General features: G+C 38.1%; 1 protein-coding gene across 1 annotated transcript in view; it reads left to right on the forward strand.

Annotated features, from left to right (window-relative positions):
• The first annotated feature begins 55 nt into the window (after window positions 1–55).
• Window positions 56–19033, forward strand: part of MCCC2 (methylcrotonoyl-CoA carboxylase 2 (beta)) — a 41921-nt gene continuing 22943 nt past the window's right edge. The window contains exons 1-7 of the mRNA XM_010578099.1: window positions 56–202; window positions 4138–4204; window positions 7197–7281; window positions 7540–7641; window positions 8216–8343; window positions 10883–10995; window positions 16784–16897. Of these exons, the coding sequence (XP_010576401.1) occupies window positions 4153–4204; window positions 7197–7281; window positions 7540–7641; window positions 8216–8343; window positions 10883–10995; window positions 16784–16897 (594 nt within the window). The 5' untranslated portion in view covers window positions 56–202; window positions 4138–4152. The remainder of the gene's footprint in view (window positions 203–4137; window positions 4205–7196; window positions 7282–7539; window positions 7642–8215; window positions 8344–10882; window positions 10996–16783; window positions 16898–19033) is intronic.

The following is a 19033-nucleotide window of genomic DNA, read 5'->3' on the forward strand; positions in this document are numbered from 1 at the left end:
CCGCCGCTTCCACGCCTGCGTGGTGACAAAGGTGCCGGTGGTTGCTGGCAGGCCCCGCCTGCGAGGCGAGGCCCGGCCCGCCAGCGGGGCGCCGGGAGCGGCCGCGGGAGAACAAAACCGGGACGGTGGGCGTGGGCCCTGCGTGAAAGTGCGGCAGCGGCCATTTAATAGCTGGTGTTGGGGCGGCCATTTAGTAACAGCGGTACGCGCAAACGTGGGCTTCTGTGCGTCGGCCCGGGGTCAGCCCGCACGCCGGCCGAGTTCTGCAGCGCTGCTCACCCTTTCATACTTCTGAAACGCCAAATTCATTTTGCTTCATTCGGGCTGTGTGTAAACGCACCCCGTAAAAAGAATGTGGGTTTGTAACGTCGTCTGCCTCGTTAGGCATTTTTTTCACACTTCCCTTTTTTTTAACCAGAATGCCAGCTTCTCCTGCGTTTTCGGCGTTGAAGAGCTGATCGATACCGTACTAACGAAGTGGCGACAGGGAATTTGTAGGCAGTGGGGAGATTTTCTTGGGTTTGCAAATCAGTTCCTGAGTTGGAGACAGGTGGGATAGTTTTACAGAGTCGTGGGCGTGCCTCCAGAAAACGGGATACCGGCAGAAAGAATCCGCTTTGGAGGAGGAGGGATAGGTGGAATTCCCGTTGTCTTTTTGAAGAGAACAGTACTTGCATCTGGTGTAACTTGTTTTATTTTTAATGGGGCATTATTAACGTCATCATATGCAAGATAAAAATCATGTTTACAGTTAGGCTGAGAAAAACAGTTTTGGGAGTGGATCCAAAGTGGTAGGCGGGCATACATTTGTTTTCAAATTTGTTCCGAGTAGAGTATCAAACAGCAAGTGAAGCAACAACATGTGTTCTTATTGAAATAGTTCCTTTGGTGCTGTGTTTGGTTTTGCAGAAACTAAGTGTTGGGACAGAAGTTAGGTGACAGAAACTTCTGTGAAATTTGTATGTGGTGTATACAGAGCTTGCGTTTATGAAGTGTGTATATATATGTGTGTATGTTTATATTTTGCATACCAAAAAACCCCAAAGAGTAATATTTTAATAAATGTTTTTACTCAGCTAAGGTCTTGCTAGATTTGCATTTGTGTATGTCTACCTTTCGATCTCAGAAGAAAAGCAAGGCTTGGTGAAATAGCTAATAGTGTTAGTATTTGGTAGAAATAATTTACAGAGCGTTGTAAATGCATATAGTGCTTTACAGGCACGAGGATCTGAGGTCCCTGCTGTGAGGCACTTAACCATCTGAAATAAAAGTAGTACAGAGAATAACAGTGCAAACACAAGGAGGCATAACAACATGTGATGAAGGTCTCGCCTTCTTTAGCTAATGTTTGCCTTTCTGGCTGTGAATTCAGCTAGACAGGCTGGCCTTCGTCATGTAAACTGTCTTTCAAATCAGACAGGTAAAAATGTAATCCAAAAATGAGTGAGTCTAAATTCTGGAAAATAAAGGAAAATATGTGTAAAGGTTCCAAGAATTAGCTCTTACAGTTGCTTTGCTTGTGTAGCAGTAATTCAGTTACTCATGCAATAACTGTAGGATTAGTCTGTAGGTTTTGCCTCTTGATTTTGCTTTAAAGTTTGTAGAAGCCCTCATATTAACAGCACAATTTTATCCAACTTTGTGGTGCAAGGGCCAGTTTCCAGAAAGAACTTGCGTCACTTCACTGGCCTTTTTGTCATTAGTTAATGAAGAGCCCATAAATACATGGTAGAACTAGTACATTTGGTTCTGAGAGGAGCCTTTTCTCTGTGTATTCAAAACCTACAGTAAGATTTCAAGGCATCTTTACTTTTCCTTTGTAAAGTATAATGATGTTGTGTTCTGCTTAAAGACATGAAAGATAATGATAGAAACAAAGTGAATTTAAGCAACTCAGATATTTGAGTACAGTATTTTTTATAGATTATCTAAAAAGTACTTTTACAATTTTTTTTATGTAGAGTAGCTAAAGTAGCTACAGTGAGTTGTTAATTCAGAATCTAATAAACAAGCCTATGATTGTGATTGCTGTGCCCCTTTTAATTTCCACTGCCATTTTTAGCTGCTTTTTTTTCCTATGTTAAAGGTGAGTTTTTAAGCTCAGTACTGTGTGCAAAAGATGAGTGTATTTAGAGAAGACAGGCTGAGTGAATAAGCAGAAATGGGGAAAATATTTGATGTGAACTGCTGTGAAATGAGCCAGCTGGATGAGCTAAACACTCACACATACAACAAAATGGGTGTTGTGACAACTGCAGATTTTTAAAAGTATGGCATTACAATGGCTGTTTTATAGATTTTTCACAGGGGAAGAAAGTTAACTTGTAAACAGAGTCTTTTGGAGAGGATTAAAAGCAGGTTTTGTTTTCTTCAGTGCTGCATGCAGGTGTGCGGCTGCAGTGACTGTGTGTGGCTGGACTTACTGTCCATAGTCTCTCCTAGGAGCGTCGGAGTCAAATTGAGATGTGGCTTGTTTTGATCTTGGTTTTGGGGATGCTGTGATGGTGGTAAAACTGCCAATAGGTCATTGCAGTGTGATTCACAGGTTAGGAGGAAGAAAAACCGTTGTAGATGTAGGTGTTAGAGCTGTACTGTGAGGAGGGCAGGGAGAGTGAGGATTGAAGTATGAAAAGAAATAGACTGGAAGGGCAATAATATGGTGGACATACTGATACAGCTTTACAAGGGAGGGAGGAGATGCAGAAGTCTGGTGACCCCCACCCCATGTCCTCAGTAGTCCAGAGGCTGCAGAGTGGCACCACACATCAGAGAGATTTCATTGACTGAGGTTGGTATCTTGAGATGTGTTAGGTGTTGGCTAGCGATTGGGTGGTACAAAATTCATACAAGTGCAGGCTGTGAGCCATATGGCAGATGACACTTCATTAGAACATGGGGAATCCTGCCCAAGAGCCAGTAGAGGCACAAGAGTTGGACTCGGTGTTTCAGTATGCCACCGTGATCTTGCTGGATGACCTCTAAATGCTGACCTTATGTATTAACTGTGTGTACAAGCTGATGAAATTGCTAAGACCTGTTTTAACCTGATAGGTTTTTACCTTTCAGTAGAGTATTTTTAATCTATTTGTAGCAATTACAAAGGGGAGAAGTATGTTCTTTTTAAAGTCTTACCATGCAGCTAAAACAGTTTGAATGCAAGGTGCCTGTGTGCATGTTTTTATTTTCTTTCTCCTTTACATCTTGGTGCCTTTCAGTGATTAAGACAGAGCTGAACAAACTTAACTGCAACACTTTTTGCTTCTAGGGGAAACCTTAATTGTGAGTGTTCAAGTCCAAATATAAAGAGTCACCAGACTGTTTTCTGTCAAAGTAGACTCTAACATCTTCTAAATGAGAATTAGGCAAGGCAGTATGATTTTTTTTAATGCAGCAGTTATTATGTTATTTTATTGTAGTTACAGTTTTCAAAGAGGTAACATTGCTCTTAATATGTCTGAAAAATAGATTAAGGTTGACCTTTTAATTCTTAAGAAATTATAAAAACCTGCTGTAATGAGCACACAAGAGTTTTGGATAATTCTGATAGAAATGGTGAGCTCAGTACTGGATCACTCATATTCAGAACTAAGAGTCTTTGTTTTTCTAAGAGGGATATTGGCAAGAAGACCAGACTTCTTGTTTTTTAAAAGATTTCTTTTACCTGTAGGAATTACAGGAATGTAAAAAGTGTTTAGCAAATTCTGTTTGGTCTGGGTCATTCGTCTTTTGGTACAAGAGACATAGCAGCACTTAATTTGAACCCATGTGATGTTTTTTACAAAATTAGATTTAAAAAGCAAACAAACCCATAAAAAATTAACAAAACCTGAAAAATAGCACTTAACTCTGTAATGACTAATTCTGTTTTTGTTTATTAAATTTGGAACTAGTCTTTTACAGTCCTAACACACTCAGAGTTTTTGTGAAACATGTTTATTAAATGCTTTGGGATGCTTGAGGAAAGCCAATACATAGGTAGAAGTGTTATTACTTTAAGGACAATACAGAGCCAGTATTTAATTAAGGTAAAATGAAATTTGGAAGAGAAATCAATTTTGTACTTTCTGTGTTTGTTTATTAAAAAATAATACTGTCGCTCTTGGTTAAACTTAAGATGCTGGGTTTTTCTTCACTTAGGAAAACTATGAACGAATGAAAGTGCTGGTAACCAAACTCCAAGAGCAAGCAGAAAAAATCAGATTAGGTAAGTATGATAGTCTAGATTTTAGAACACTTGTTTAATTTGGTACAAAAACCAGTTTTGTTCTTTGGATTTTTTTCCCCTATAGCTATATGTTCATTAATCAGTTCACTCAGATACAACATATTTGCTGGATTATAGTAGTCATACTGAAATTTTAGCTCATCTGTTTAAATCTACATTTACTGTGTTCTGTCAGCTGAAGATCTTGAAAAGGTTTACATCCAAGCTAACTTTGTTCAAAATTTAGGGGGTTTTTTTAAGTAACTCAGGCTAACTAAGAAAAACATCCATACCATTATCACTTATTTGTTTACCACAGTCTCTAGTGTGTTAACATATTTTTTTGTTTGCCAGTTGAATATCAGAGCAATATCCTAATGCAAGCAATTCCCTAAATTACTGGAAGCAGACATAAATGAAAGCAAGGCTGATTTAGTCAAACAAAGGATTAATTTCATTGCCAGAGAGGCAACAAGTAAGCAAGTAGATAGTGAGAACTGGATATTTAGAGTCAGTTAATTTTTAATCTGTTAAGATCTTAGTAAAAATGGACTGTTATGTTTCTACTGGCAATATATTTTAACATAGATAGGATTATTAATAAAAGGCTTTTACTGATACACTTTCCACTTCACCTGCTTCCTTGCTTCATCCACTGCTGCCTGCTTTTATAACAAATTGGTTTGGCAAATGTACTTCTGTTCAAGTTGCCTGTAAGTCTCTTCATGTGCAAATAGGATTTTTAAAGACTCTAGCTGTAGTTGTGCTGGCAAACAAAAGCAAGTCTGTAATACTTTTAAAAGATTGAAATCTGTGTTTCATTTTCTTGACTTGTAATTAATGGGAATGATAAAATGGTTTATAAATGCTTAACTGTGCTGCCAGAGGTTGAGCATGCAGCTTTAATTCTCCCCTTCTTGTATCCATCATGACACTGTCTCTTCAGACACTGTTTCTTATATAATGCAGTTCCTTTTACAGCTTTGAAATGGAGCACAGTTAAGATTTTGTGCTTGGTGTTTTTTCTTGCTTGCTGTGAAACAAAGCTCCATGATTTCCTGAGGAGATACTGAAACCCATGGACTACCTCTCTTTTATGTGTGTGGAGACTGTTCAGCAATTCCCTACGTGGCTCATGAACTAATGATCATGACCAACTTCACTGCTGCACATTTTCCTGTTCTTGCCCATTACATGCTAACAGGACAAGAACATGGCCCTCATCTTTCCCCCATTTGAGGGAGCTCTACCAGGATGTTAATACACGGAGTGACATTGATTGAGATTGCTTTGCCTATCATTTAAGTAGATGAGAACAATTAGGTACTTGGGTTGAATAGTTTGGAAGGAGAAGTGCAACATCTTTTTATTTGTAAGAGCTGTCTTTCAGAGGGTGAGGTCTTGGCTTGAGGTCTTTGTAGTGAATGCTTCATTCTCTATCTGTTACTTCAGTGGGTAGGGCTTTTGTGAACCCATATCCCATTCTGCTGGGTAATCCCCAGTTGTGCAACAGGAAGATGGTCCCTGCCCGAAAGAATTTACAGGCTGTGATGAGTTACAACAGATGGATTTCTGATAGCAAGCACAAGAAGCAACCGAGATACTTTTAGTCTCCATGACAGGCAGCAATCATAGCATATCAGCAGTAATGGTGATTTTTTTATAGACATTACTGTAAAGGAGACATTAAAAAAGGGATTTCAAATTAAATGTTTCCAAGTTTGTTTCATTGTCAGGGACACTGCTTCTCAGTCCACAGAGCGGAGGCTAGTATAGGGTAGAGCGAACATCTTGATCTTGGAAAAGAAATGTTCAATAAAATGGCTACAGGGCCTAGAAGGCAAGCATTTACAATTAGTGTGTGAAGAGGGGGAGCGCACAGAGATGACAGAAGTCACAGGATGGAAGATTATTTTTGCAGCATCACTCTGGGTGTAAATGAGAAAAGCAAGATGGAGGTCAGAGAAAATGTTATAATTGCCATGATGTGGGATGTTGAGAACTTGGATGAGAGTATTAACTCTGTGGGTGGATGTGAGAGGTTGTATCTTAAGAAACTTGTACAGAAAGAATTTACAAGATGTACACTTAGGATGGATATACAGACCTAATGAACAGCCTGAATCAGAAATAAATTGTGAGCTTTCTGGCATGCCTAACAGGTAGGAAATGATGTGCATAGTGATCAAGGAAGGAGGTGAGAGAAAGGGCTTGAAAGGTAGGCTTACAAGGTCTGTCTCAGTGATGCTTAGATGACAAAGAAATCTTGAAGTCTCAGGAGGAATGTTAGCAAAATAGTACCTTCTTTATTTTAGATGGGGGAAACAATTTTAGAGTGATGAGGTGGATCAGTGATCTGTCTATATAGAGAGGCAATGATTGTATAAGCTGTTGTTACAAAGAGGCTGAGGTGTGTCAACAAATCTTGAGTATTGAATGACACAAAGCTCTAGAGAGCAAAAGATATGATTTAGGATGACCTCGAGTAAAAGGTTGAAATGAAGCAAAGATAAACTTGATATTAAATGCTGTGTGTCTGAACTCTGTTTTGGAGTGATCTAAGGAAATGAATCCAGATTGTCTTGGGTCTTTAAGATTGGACTCAGCATAGCTATTTTGAACAAATTTCGGGGTATAGTATTTTTTGTAGTTCTTACTGCTGTGCTTTTGTCTGTGTGTTTGTGTTTTCAGCCCTTCTGTTCATTGCCAAGCAGTGGGAGAAAGTTCCAGACAGCTATGTTTATTAAAATCTTTACCTCAAGACTAACTATAAAAAACGAGGGGGGAAATGGAGTAGATTCTGAAAAGCAAGCATTTTTATCAATACCTTAAATCTGTTTGAAGTGGAAACCATTATTTATTAAATTCATTATTAAGGTACATACTTCAAAAACTGGAAACTCATCAGTGCTTCCATTGTGAGTTTTAATATAAGTGGTGATTTGTCTATCTGTGTCCATAGTAAATCTAAAAATTTACTATTCTATCACAGGAGGTGGAGAAAAAGCTCGTAAGCTTCACACATCAAGAGGAAAGCTGTTACCTAGAGAGAGAATTGACAGGCTTATTGATCCCGGGTAGGTACTTTCCTTTTCTAAAAACTCTTCAGGTTCTCTTTTGTGGGTAAGTACTGCAACAGGCTTGTTTTCTCTTTAGTTTCCATAAACACTGGCAAATAACACAGTTGGAGTTTTACAGAAGTGTTTGTTGAAATACTTATCTGTTTTTTAAAGGAAAAATATCTTTATTAAATATTTAACCTTTTAAGTGAGCTTCAATCACAAATATGGCCAATTCCTTTTTAAAATTGTGTTATATTAATTGTCATTATTCAGGTCTCCGTTCCTGGAGTTCTCCCAGTTTGCAGGTTACCAGTTGTATGGTAATGAAGAGGTACCGGCAGGAGGCATTATCACGGGCATTGGGCGTATATCTGGGTGAGAGATACCAGTGATCTACTTTATTGATGATATGAAAAGGAAGAAGGTATAATTTTGTTCAGTTTCCAGTATTAAGCTATTAGTATTTTTAGTGTTTTGTTTCTAACACCCAAAAAATCAACAGAATTGGTATCTTAATTTGTTCAGTCTTAGCTAAAAGGAAGTCATTCTATATATTTTTTTTTTTTAGTTAGCTTATCCCATATTAAAGCAGAACACATGGAATTTCTAGTGTCCAATGAAGGAAGGAGATTAGTGCGCCAGTAAGGCAATTTTCAAAAAATAGCGCGGTATTCTAGGCTAAGAATTAGTTTTGCTCACTAACAGTACCTCCAAGACTACTGTTGAAATCAAATACGATGCTATACAGCAATATTTTAGAGAGTTAAGGGACTGTGAAATAGGACATCATAGTGCTGAGACTGCTGTTAAAATGTGCATTTGAGGGAATGCAGGTGAGGAGGGCTCTTCTTGAGCATCAGGGCTTCAAGAGTCCTTGGCGTGTTGCAGTTCTTAATAAACATACTCAGTAGAAATGTTTTTCTCTCTCATAAACTTCTTTTATTTTTAGGGTGGAATGCTTGATTGTTGCTAATGATGCAACTGTCAAAGGTGGTACCTATTATCCCATCACTGTTAAGAAACATTTACGTGCTCAAGAAATTGCAATGCAAAACCATCTCCCTTGCCTATATTTGGGTAAGTCTCATTACAGAAATAACAAATGTTCTTTGTTAAGGGCAGCTCAGGATCTCTAGGTAAGATGCTAAATAAATGTTGTTGAGACTGACGTGTCCCCAGATTTGACTAACCAGGTATGTATTTTAGACACGCATATTCAAATGTATTTTCATCAATACTCTGTTACCTCTACAGATTGGTGGCAAGTCTTAACTGGAGGGTACCCATAGCTTTTCAGCACTATCTTCTGCACTGCTGTATGGCTCGGTTCATAAGATACAGATATGACTATGCCATTGTATCACTTCTTTCTTACTGCTTTCCCTTCTGCCATGCTTGAGCAGTCCATCCTATAGTCTCATCCAGTCTTAATTCAAATTACAGTTGAAAAAAAAAAAGTTACTTTGCCTTTTGGTGGGGCATGTAGCTGTATGAAAGAACATACCGAAGAAAGAGAAAAGTCTCAGTGCCAAAAGTGTCAATAATAGTTTGGATCAACAGATTTTTACAATTTAGGATGAATTTTACTGAAGCAGAAATTTCATTGTATATTGTTTTGCATTTTGAGTTTAGTCTATTAAATCAGTATTTAGCCAAACCTTTACGTAAGTATACTTGTGTATACTTTTATTAAAGATTAAGATCAGAGTGCCAAATGTCTTTAGTGTATTACAGGTAGTATTTTCTTAGCCTGGTTTTGTACAAATACAAGAGCTCTTTGCCAATCTCTGTCTTTCAGCCTCAATTCCCAATCTAATAACTTTTAAACCCATTAGGCAATTTCAACCAAATTTGACAGATTTGAGACAGTGTGTATTCCCATGGATTTTGTGTAAGTCAGTGTCAGAGGAGAAGGACTCTTACACTGTCTCCATTTAAAAACCAGGGTGGGTTAGTCCTTTTCTGTTTTGCTCGGATTAGCAGCTTATGTAGCAGCTGAGAGGCATTAATTGGTTTGCTAGTCACGACACTTGTACTAGTTAAATAGTCAGCATAAATGTAGGTCCTGGCCAGCATAAGTGTTTGTAATTTCTTGCCCTGCTGACAGGCCAAAGATGCAAAGAATACTGAGAGAAGGATTAGGAGAAATGTGAGCTTTAAAGTATTGCTGGGGTGGATAGAGGGACAGTGTGAGTGGGGACTTTGTGGGATTGTCATACTGCAATGGAAAGAGTCTTGGAGACAAAGGGAGGGCCAAATTTTATCTTAGTCTTAGAAAATAGAAGAAACTTAGCTTTTCTGCTTGCAAAACAACTGTATGATTTTTTTTAGTCTGAATTATCAGCAAATTTTATCTGTTCAGACAACTCTTTATTTTTTTAGTGAGTTATCAGTGAGCAATTATGTGTGATTCTACTGTGATAAGATGTTATGGAATGAGGAACATGGGACATAGATATGCCTTGAAACAAAAGTTTAATTATTTTGTTCCACCTTTGAGGTGTATAGTCCCTGTATATATACTGCTGATCACTCAAACCTGGTGAGTTAGTTTACCTTTGCAATTTCTGTACCTGGGCTTGTTTCTGTTGTGCAATCAAGAGGAAGTGCTTTGTAGTCAGTCAGCACTTTGACCATGTACTTTTTATGCCATTTTAACTGCCTTTTCCCTCAGTGGTAGCTGGCTAGGTGTTAATTCTGATGTGGACACCTAGTGCCATTTGTCACCGAGTCAGTCACTGGTGTGGGTGTTTTCTTCTGTGTTCAGGGATGGCCCATTTCACAACACTGGTGTGTTGACCAGGTTGGAGTTTGTCTAGTTGCCAGAGTCGGTGCTGGTTTGGGAGAGTGGTTCTGCAAGTGCGGTGGAGGGAATCAAAACCCTGCTTCACTGTAAAGCTGAACGTAGGGCATTACTGGCTGCAGTCACACAGCATGAGAATGTGCATGTGGACTGTTGCTGATATTACCAGGAGCCAGAGTTCTTGGAGATGTTTGGCCTCCTTGTGCATTTCATTCTAGTCTTCTGTTCTTCTTTGGAGTCTTATGACATGATGTATTTTCACTGTTTGGGAGTGGAGAGGTAGCTGCAGTTAGAGACCTTTAAGTTGGAGGGCCACATCAAGAGGCAAGGACACATAGTAAGCGAAGGTTCCTAAAGATAGTATAAGGTCTTTGGTGTGTCTGTATAATCAAGGTATGAAGGTACACATGCCTATACCTCTTAAACTCAGTGGTGGTTAGTCTTGCCCGTTTCTGGAACTTGTGGCAGAATTGCAATAGAATAATTGAGTTAAAATTGTACATTGAAAGTGTTCTTAGTTTAAATCTTTTGCAGTAAGATGAGTTTATAGAGAGGTACGATTACATCTCTAAGCATGTCTGAATTTATTTTCCATTACAATGATTGGGGCAGATGTTATTGCGAGGGGTTGTTAACTATTTGTCTTCTTTTTTTCAGGAAGGATGTCCTAATATACCTAGAGTCATAGAAATACATATAGTGTTAGTGATTGTAATTGCTTTATATTTTAAGTAATGTGCAGATACTTTACCAACAACGTAAGTATGTAACACTGTTCAAAGACATGTTAATATATTTTCATTCACTCTGTAGTTGATTCAGGAGGAGCAAATTTACCTCGGCAAGCAGAAGTATTTCCAGATAGAGATCATTTTGGCCGTATTTTCTATAATCAAGCAGTCATGTCCTCACAAGGAATTCCACAGGTAATTTGCTTTTACTTAAGAATGAAATGTACTAATTAGTTTTTATGTTTGCTGCCTTTTTCTGGTTTCAAGGCTTGTACCCATGCTTTGTTTTTGACAGCACTGTGTTGTGCTGACCTGGTGGCCTGGTCTGGGGATTGGAGGCACTGTAAACACGGTAACTGTCCACATAAAGTCATTATAGTTTTGAAGAAGCTGTCTTCTTTCTTGACCTTAGTGTTAATGATATGACCTATCTGCTCCTATCTGGGAGTAGGAGAAAAAGGGACTTGACAACATGGTATGTAGGGCCATGTGAGGAAGCACTAGGAAATCTTTTGGAATTGTTGATTATTCTGCATCAACGCTGTAAAGGTGAGGACGGTTTTCATGATGGCTAGTAAATGAGACATACTTTCTATTAACAGGGGTATGCATATATTTTTATATCCATTTTATAGACTGAGGTGCTGTATGATAAAACTGCCCTAACAATGAGGTTATTTTCTAATGTATTAATGACACATAGAATTACTGTTAGTCACAGTTCCTGGATTTAGAAGTGGTTTTGTGTCATGTGTGTTGCAGGAGTGCATTGCAGTCAGTTTTTTGATGCAGGTGGCGTGTTAGGGGGAGGTGCATTTCTGGATCTATTACTCACGGAGAATGTAGAACTGCTTGAGGATGTGATTGCTGATGGCAGCCTTGGCTGCAGTGAAAGTGGAGGGCAGAGTATAAGGTCCCAGTGGAGGTGAGGAAGGCAGTTAGCAGGATAAAGACCCTGGACTTCAGGAGAGTAGTCTTGGGCTTGTTAAGGGAATTGTCAGTAGGACCTTTGAGAGGCTGCCAGGGAGGGCAGAGGAGTCCATGGTCTTTGAAGATAACCTCCTCCAAATAAAGGAACGCTCCAGGAAAGCAGATGACCAGGTTGTTCCTACAGAGTTGCTGTGTAGTCAGTCAACTCCCAGCCTCTTCATATGGTTGTGTAGCCCTCTTGTATACCTCCCTTTTATACCCCTTGGCAGGCCAAAGAATTCAAGCTTAGCTGTTCTTCCTACAGAAAGCGTTCCATCCCTTCGATGGTCCTAGTTTATCTTCTGTAAACCTTTTCCCAGATCTTATTATATCTTCTTTGAGATTGTGCTGGTTTTGGCTGGAGTAGACTTAATTTTCTTCATAGTAGCTAGTATGGGGCTACGTTTTGGCTTTGTGCTTAAAACAGTGTTGATAATACAGGGATGTTTTCGTTACTACTGAGCAGTGCTTACACAGAGTTGAGACCTTTTCTGCTTCTCACCCCACCCCACCAGCGAATAGGCTGCAGGGGCACAAGAAGTTGGGAGGGGACACAGCTGGGACAGCTGACCCAAACTGACTCAAAGGATATTCCAGACCCTATGACTTCAGGCTCAGCATATTAAGCTGGGGGAGGAAGAAAGAAGGGGGGGACATTCGGAGTGATGGCGTTTGTCTTCCCAAGTAACCGTTAAGTGTGATGGAGCCCTGCCTTCCTGGGGATGGCTGAACACCTGCCTGCTGATGGGAAGTGGCGAATGAATTCCTTGGTTTGTTTTGCTTGCGTGCATGCATGGCTTCTGCTTTACCTATTAAACTGTCTTTATCTCAATCCATGAGTTTTTTCACTTTTACTCTTTGAATTCTCTCCCCCATCCCACCAGAGGGGAGTGAGTGAGTGGCCATGTGGTGTTTAGTTGCTGGCTGGGGTTAAACCACAACAGAGATGAAGGAGCCAGACTGCACTACTCAATAAGTCAAATAATGATGGAGCATAATGATATACATTATTCTCTTTTCTATTCCTTTGCCAGTTGTTCTAACATCTTTGATTTTTCTGACTGCTGAGCAGTGAGCTGGTGTTTTTGCTGAATTATCTTAATTTCAGGAGCCTGTTCCTAGGTGTAGTTGTAAGTTCAATGCCTATCACTTTATATTGGCTGGATGAAAGAAGGTGAAGGAAATTTTCAGGTTGTTCCACCCAAGAAGAAAAATTGTTTTAGAACATTAGGCTTAGAAATAGGTGTTGCATCCTCAAGCAGAGTAAATGTTTAGCTAACTTGCTGTTTCATCTGAGTACTGTCATGGAAGTATTTCACTAACATATTGTTTCGACACACTTTACTGTTGAACTCAATCTTAATGTAAAGTGGAAATAAGACTTTATCATCTTCATTTTTACCAACCTCTGTCATTGAGAGGCATGGTTGGGCTGGAACCATTTTTATTTATTCTCTGTGAGAAGCTGTGCTTGTTTGAATCTCCTAGTCCAGAAGGAGGAAATAGAAGCTAATACTTCTGTTCAACGTGAAGCAGGTACACTGTCAAGGATACAGTATTCTATCTGACTCCTCCTTACATGGCACACATTGGCTTTGTATGATTTTTGAGGAAACTGCATTTGTTACCTTTGCTGCCTTTTTGGCACATTTTGGAAGCAAGTCAGACTTCAATTCTTGAACCATCTTTTTGTCTACCAAAGTATCCTGAAATCCATTGCCTCCAGAGAAATCCAAGGCTGAAGAATACAACAATACACTAAATCTCTTTAGAAAGTCTGACATAATTTAACTTCTGCAGTTCTCTTCTTTCCAGTCATAAAAGTAGAGCAATTGTAGTGATTAGCTAGGTCTCCAGAGGAAAAGCACTGTTTAGTTAAAAATATTTAGGAAAAAAGACAGTTTACAAGCTAACCATCCTACAGAGTCACTGAAAGGTCTGGGTTGTACTTCAGATTTATACGTGTGAGTAAAATTGGTCCCAGCATTTTTGTGGAACAGCAAGTGTCAAAGGAAATGGTCACAGGGCTGTTTTGCAGAATTATCTTTTTAGGAGAAGTTTTGGTAAACCTTATTTTTGCTAGAGACTCCAATCGTGTGGTATGGGAGTAGTGATTTTTTAATGTTATGTCAAAGATGAATATGTAAACCCAGTTTGCAAGGCTGGAGTTACTGATGTTAGGCAGGACCTTTTTAGATATGCCTGGCCCTAAAGTCATGCTGGTGTTTTCCTAAGTATCTTGAAGCAACATTAATGTATTTGTAAAGTTCCTTATAAAGCTGAATTTGTTTTTATTTTGATTACCACACAGTGTTGCATTAAGACTAGCATTGTACTTCTGTACAATAAAAACTAAATGTAGGAAGGATTTGCCTTTTAATAAAACACATTTCTGTTTGTTATGACAGTGATGAAAGCTTAGTTTTCTTGGTATGACACTGATGAAAGTTTACCTTTCTTAAAATATTTATAGAAGACTGGGGAAAATGTTATACTGAAGTGCTTCCTTCATTTAAAGGATGTAATATGTTTGTATTTTGTTTGGGAGATGTTTCTATCCTTTGTTTCATTTTGAAAAGTCACTATTAACATTTGTAAATCTGCTATTGATTCTGTGCTAACAGACTGTGATTAACTAGAATTGTTACTGAAAAAGACAGCCAAAGAAACTCTCTGAGACTCGATTTTGGAGTTTTAGAAAGCAGGCATTCTTTATTGCAGCGCTGGGTGCACGGGGGATCGCTCCACCTATCATGCACACCATTACCTACAGCAAACAAATTTTATATTATTCTAGTCATATGCATATTCATGTTATCATTTACATAGTGTCCGCCCTTTGGGCATGCGCCGTATGGGTCATCTCTTTTTCCTAGTTGGCTGGCCTTGGCAGGTTTGAATTACAAAAACTCAGCAGGACCAAAGGCTTCTTGTCTGTTGGTGCCTTGGCGCATACCATTGACAAAGCTCAAGGTTTTCTTATCTTATTCGTACATACCAAAGTTTCGAAGTTGTTCAAGCAAGCAAAGTTCATCACTACAGCAATACAGTTAAGTTTTCTTTCCCATGCTTTTATTTAAGGCGTGAGAATCATCTTCCATATTTGAGAGGATGTTTCATTAGGAAATGGTGTTAGGAGAGTATGCTCCCTCTGATTTCCATTCTGGCGTATTCTTCTGACATGGGAGTCTGGATGTTGTTAGTTTTCTACCTGCTATTCTTTGTTGTGGCCTTCCTGAAGGTCTGTTTCTTCAGTTCATCAGCCCTTCTCAATTTTGCCCTTAAAGTGCTTCCTTTTTTCTCCTTTTTCCAGTTGCTTATGGTGCTTTTAATTTCCCCCTCCACTTTTACCTGTGACTAATTTATTATACTCCTACTGCAGCTTTAAATTGCATTGATGTCTGTATGGCTGTGAATCAGAAAGCTGTGATTATTTTCTCATTAGCCATTTCCTAAGCGCTGTCACACTCATATGCTGCATGGATACTATGGGGAGCTGATCAGTGGGTATGAAATACTGCATGTGCATTCAGAACTGTTGATTTTTATTGTACTCTTAAGTAATTTCCTATGCAGTAATTCAAAGAATGAAGTCAGGAAATAGTACATTAGTCAGGAATTTGAGGTTGTGCTATTTGACAAGTAGATTTTGGGTTTTTTTCCAATATATACATATTCCAGTTTATGTAAAGGAAAAAGTAACACCTGAGAAGTTAAAGTTTAAATGCAGGCACATTTTTCAGCATGAGCCAGGTAAAATTAAGAGTGCGAAAAAACCACAAATCCTGGGGAAAAAAATCAAATTAACTTTTTTCCCAGGTTTCTTCCATTTCTAGAGGCTTGTGTTATCTTTTTATTTACCTGGAGGTATTTATTAAATGCACAACAGAAATACTGCAGATTAATCATGTGACTCTGAATACAGTTTAAGATACTGAAAACCGTTTGCTGAAAAAGCTGTTTGATTTGATGATAGCAGGTTGACATAGTTCATCTACTCCTGCTTTAGGTACAGGTAATGTGATTTGGAAGTTTTATTTCTGTGCACTGTTTTCTTTTAAGAACAAACATTAAATTATTATTTAACACAGAACACTGCTTGATGTTGCTTTAGAAATATTTCCAAACAAAGTTAACACAAAATAACATTATTTTGTGTTTGGGGGGCAGGGTTTGCAGTTGTGGTTGTGAAAGAAAGCGTTAGATTAGACAATTACTTTCTTACTATCTGCCTTTTCCATATAACTATTCCATTTCTTCTGCTTCACAAGCTGTTTTGAAAGGGTCTTTGGAGGAGCTCCCTTGAAGGATAAGTTAAGTGAGAAACTTCACTTTCATGATCATATGCTGCTACAGTATTCACAGTGTCTGAGGTCAAGTCAGTTTTGTAAAAGTGTCACAAAAATATTACTGGTAGGAAATGTTCATTGGATAGATTATCATCTAGGCATAAGGATGAAGCAGAGATTATTCACGCTAAAGCCTGTAACAAGATACTCAGCACGCCTTGAAGGCACAGAGTTAATTAGTTGATCCATTGAAGAACTGAAATTACGTAGTAGCAGATGTGAGGAGTTTTCTTCAAAGGATGTTAATGTTGATGAAATTAAGCCAATAAGCAACAACCAAAGCTCTGACTTAACTGTAAATACCAGGAGCAACCTATAGGTTTCAACCTTTTACCATTCATCAATAAAAACAAATTTCATGGTAGAACGTGCACCTCTTCAAGTATTTCACATACATAGCTCATGGTACTTCATATGTGGTTTTTCCTGCAAGGTGGCCTGAAGATCATAGTTTAAGAGACTACTGAAAACTAGAGAGATTCCCTATCTTTTTGAAGAAAAGCTAAAACATAAATAAAAAGGTTGCTTTGTCAGGCAAAAATAATCTTGCAGTGCTGTCCCAGAACCTGTATTAAAATCAGTACGATATATAATAGTAGCATGTGCATTTGCTGTTTTTAAGGGTTGGACAATTCATTAACTTGTGGTTTTTGTCTTCCCAATAGATAGCAGTAGTAATGGGATCCTGTACGGCAGGAGGAGCATATGTACCTGCCATGGCTGATGAAAGTATTATTGTTGGCAAACAGGGAACAATATTCCTGGGAGGGCCACCACTGGTAAGGATACAGAATTTTCTAGTAACATAGCCCCCCCAAATATTTGTGCTACTGACAATCATACAGCTTAAACTATTGAGACCTTTCTTGGTGAGATATTTCCAGATATTATCTCGACTAGTTTGCAATTTTTAAGTATATCTGAATGTTTCTATCTTAAATTAAATCTTTTCTATCTGTTAGAGGTGTATATATAAATCAAACTTTGTTAAGGTGTTTTTATAGTATTGCTTTTGCCTTGCACATTTTAAATTATAAAAATGCTTTCTATATTCAATTATGCAGTGTCTAGGTTTGACTTGAAATAAAAAAATTAAAAGCATGTATATTATATCTCAGAGTCAAGATAGAGAACTTAAGAGCAGGACTGAACTATATTTTATGCCAGTTTACAGACAAAGGACTTAATGACAGAGCTTGTCATCACTTTCTAACTTTCTTAGTAAGGAAATTGTTTCTAAGGAAACTGAAGAACTCCTGTGAATTAAAACTTGCTTTGTTGTAGAACTCACGTGACTGTGCAAAATATTCCAGCATAAGACAGCTTTAAAATTGTAGCTTGGCTCCAATAGGAAAGGGAGTGCCTGAGTGGGGTTTATTTTTTTAAAAACAGCTGTACCAGTGTATGTTCTAGCATATGCTCAGTTTTATACTGATACAAATAATAATCTTTGCTGACAAAGGTTATTTTACTTAACATAAGCTTTACGAGAAGAAAGAAATTTCCAGTAGTAGATGTTATGTTAGTGCTAGAGGTAACAGGTGGGGCAGCACCCAGCACAACTGTTCTGGTCTCAGTGATGTCTGACTGGATAAACTTGCTTTGTTGAAAAAGTCAAATATTTGTCTCATTGAACAAACTGGTCTGAGGCAGCATGTTGGCTCTGTTTTGGATATAGTTTTTTGGGAACTTTGAGGTGTGCTTCCTGTGACAAAGCCAAGTGCAAATCAAATGTCTCTCGAAAGTCCTTCCAACTTGAGCAGGCCTAAATGGAGAAATCAGTTTGTAACAGTATTATTGATGAAGATACTGCTCCACTAAATTGCTGTAGTAATGGAGGAGGAGGAGTTTTGCTGGAAGTCACTTCTTTCCACCACTTAAGATACTGGGAAAATGTAGCAGGTCCCCTAAACTACAGGAAGACAACCACTGACAGATTTTTTGGTTAACCATTTCCTAAGGCATGATTGTGTTTATTTCTTTAAAAGCATGAAGAACTTACCTGTGATGTCATTTAGTGTTCACTTGCATAGCACTGCTCTATTTTCCACAGCATGATTTTGCATTTCATTCTTTTCCTTTGCTTTAGGGTGTTTTTTTCCTCACTGTGTCATCTTGATGCTAAAAGTGGATTTAGCATTTTATACCCCTTCTTTTTTCTTCCAAAGTTCAATGTGTAGATGGATTTTAAATTCTTGAGCATCTTAAAAAAAAAAAAAAAAAAGTCATAATTTATGCAGACATACTTTTTTATGGCTGGTAAGTGCTAATTACTGTTCCAGAACATCTTAAATAAATTCAGAATGTAACTGGCATATCGAAAGCAGTGGGACGGGGGGCACACACCTATAAGTACAAGGATATTTTGTTGTCTGCCATAATAAAATAACACATTTAGCTTGAATTATTTTATTATTTGGATGCTTGGATGCTTTCCAAGTTGTCAAGAAGAATAAAGTGATCAGCAAAAGCAGATGAAGTAATTAATAGCAACTGTGTCATTTAATGTTAATTTATGTACTGCTCATTAGAATTTAGAAATCTAGAATTGTTTTGTTGGAATTTCTTTGGCAGTAATCGTTTCAAATGCCTTACCTAGGTCTCAGTTCCTTTTTACGTTTATTAGTCTCTTTCAGCTTGTTGTTTATAGGTAAACAAAGACAAATCTTCCCTCAAAATTAAGCAATTTTCTGTAAATTTATCACTGTAATTTATATATTAGGAGTTTCTTGGTGAAAAGTAGCGTAAATGTGAATGAAGATATTGGTTGAGTGAGTAACATTGGGTGATTCATACATCTTTTTATTGAGATAAGGAAATTAGGACGATGAAAGACATTAACTTTTATCTCAGTCTCTTACTAGCTTGGTTATTGTGTTACAAATAACTGCCGTGGTTGCAGGAACACCTGAGCT

Source organism: Haliaeetus leucocephalus, unplaced genomic scaffold (genome assembly GCF_000737465.1).
Source record: "Haliaeetus leucocephalus isolate CR32 unplaced genomic scaffold, Haliaeetus_leucocephalus-4.0 Scaffold605, whole genome shotgun sequence".
Taxonomy (NCBI): Eukaryota; Metazoa; Chordata; class Aves; order Accipitriformes; family Accipitridae; genus Haliaeetus; species Haliaeetus leucocephalus.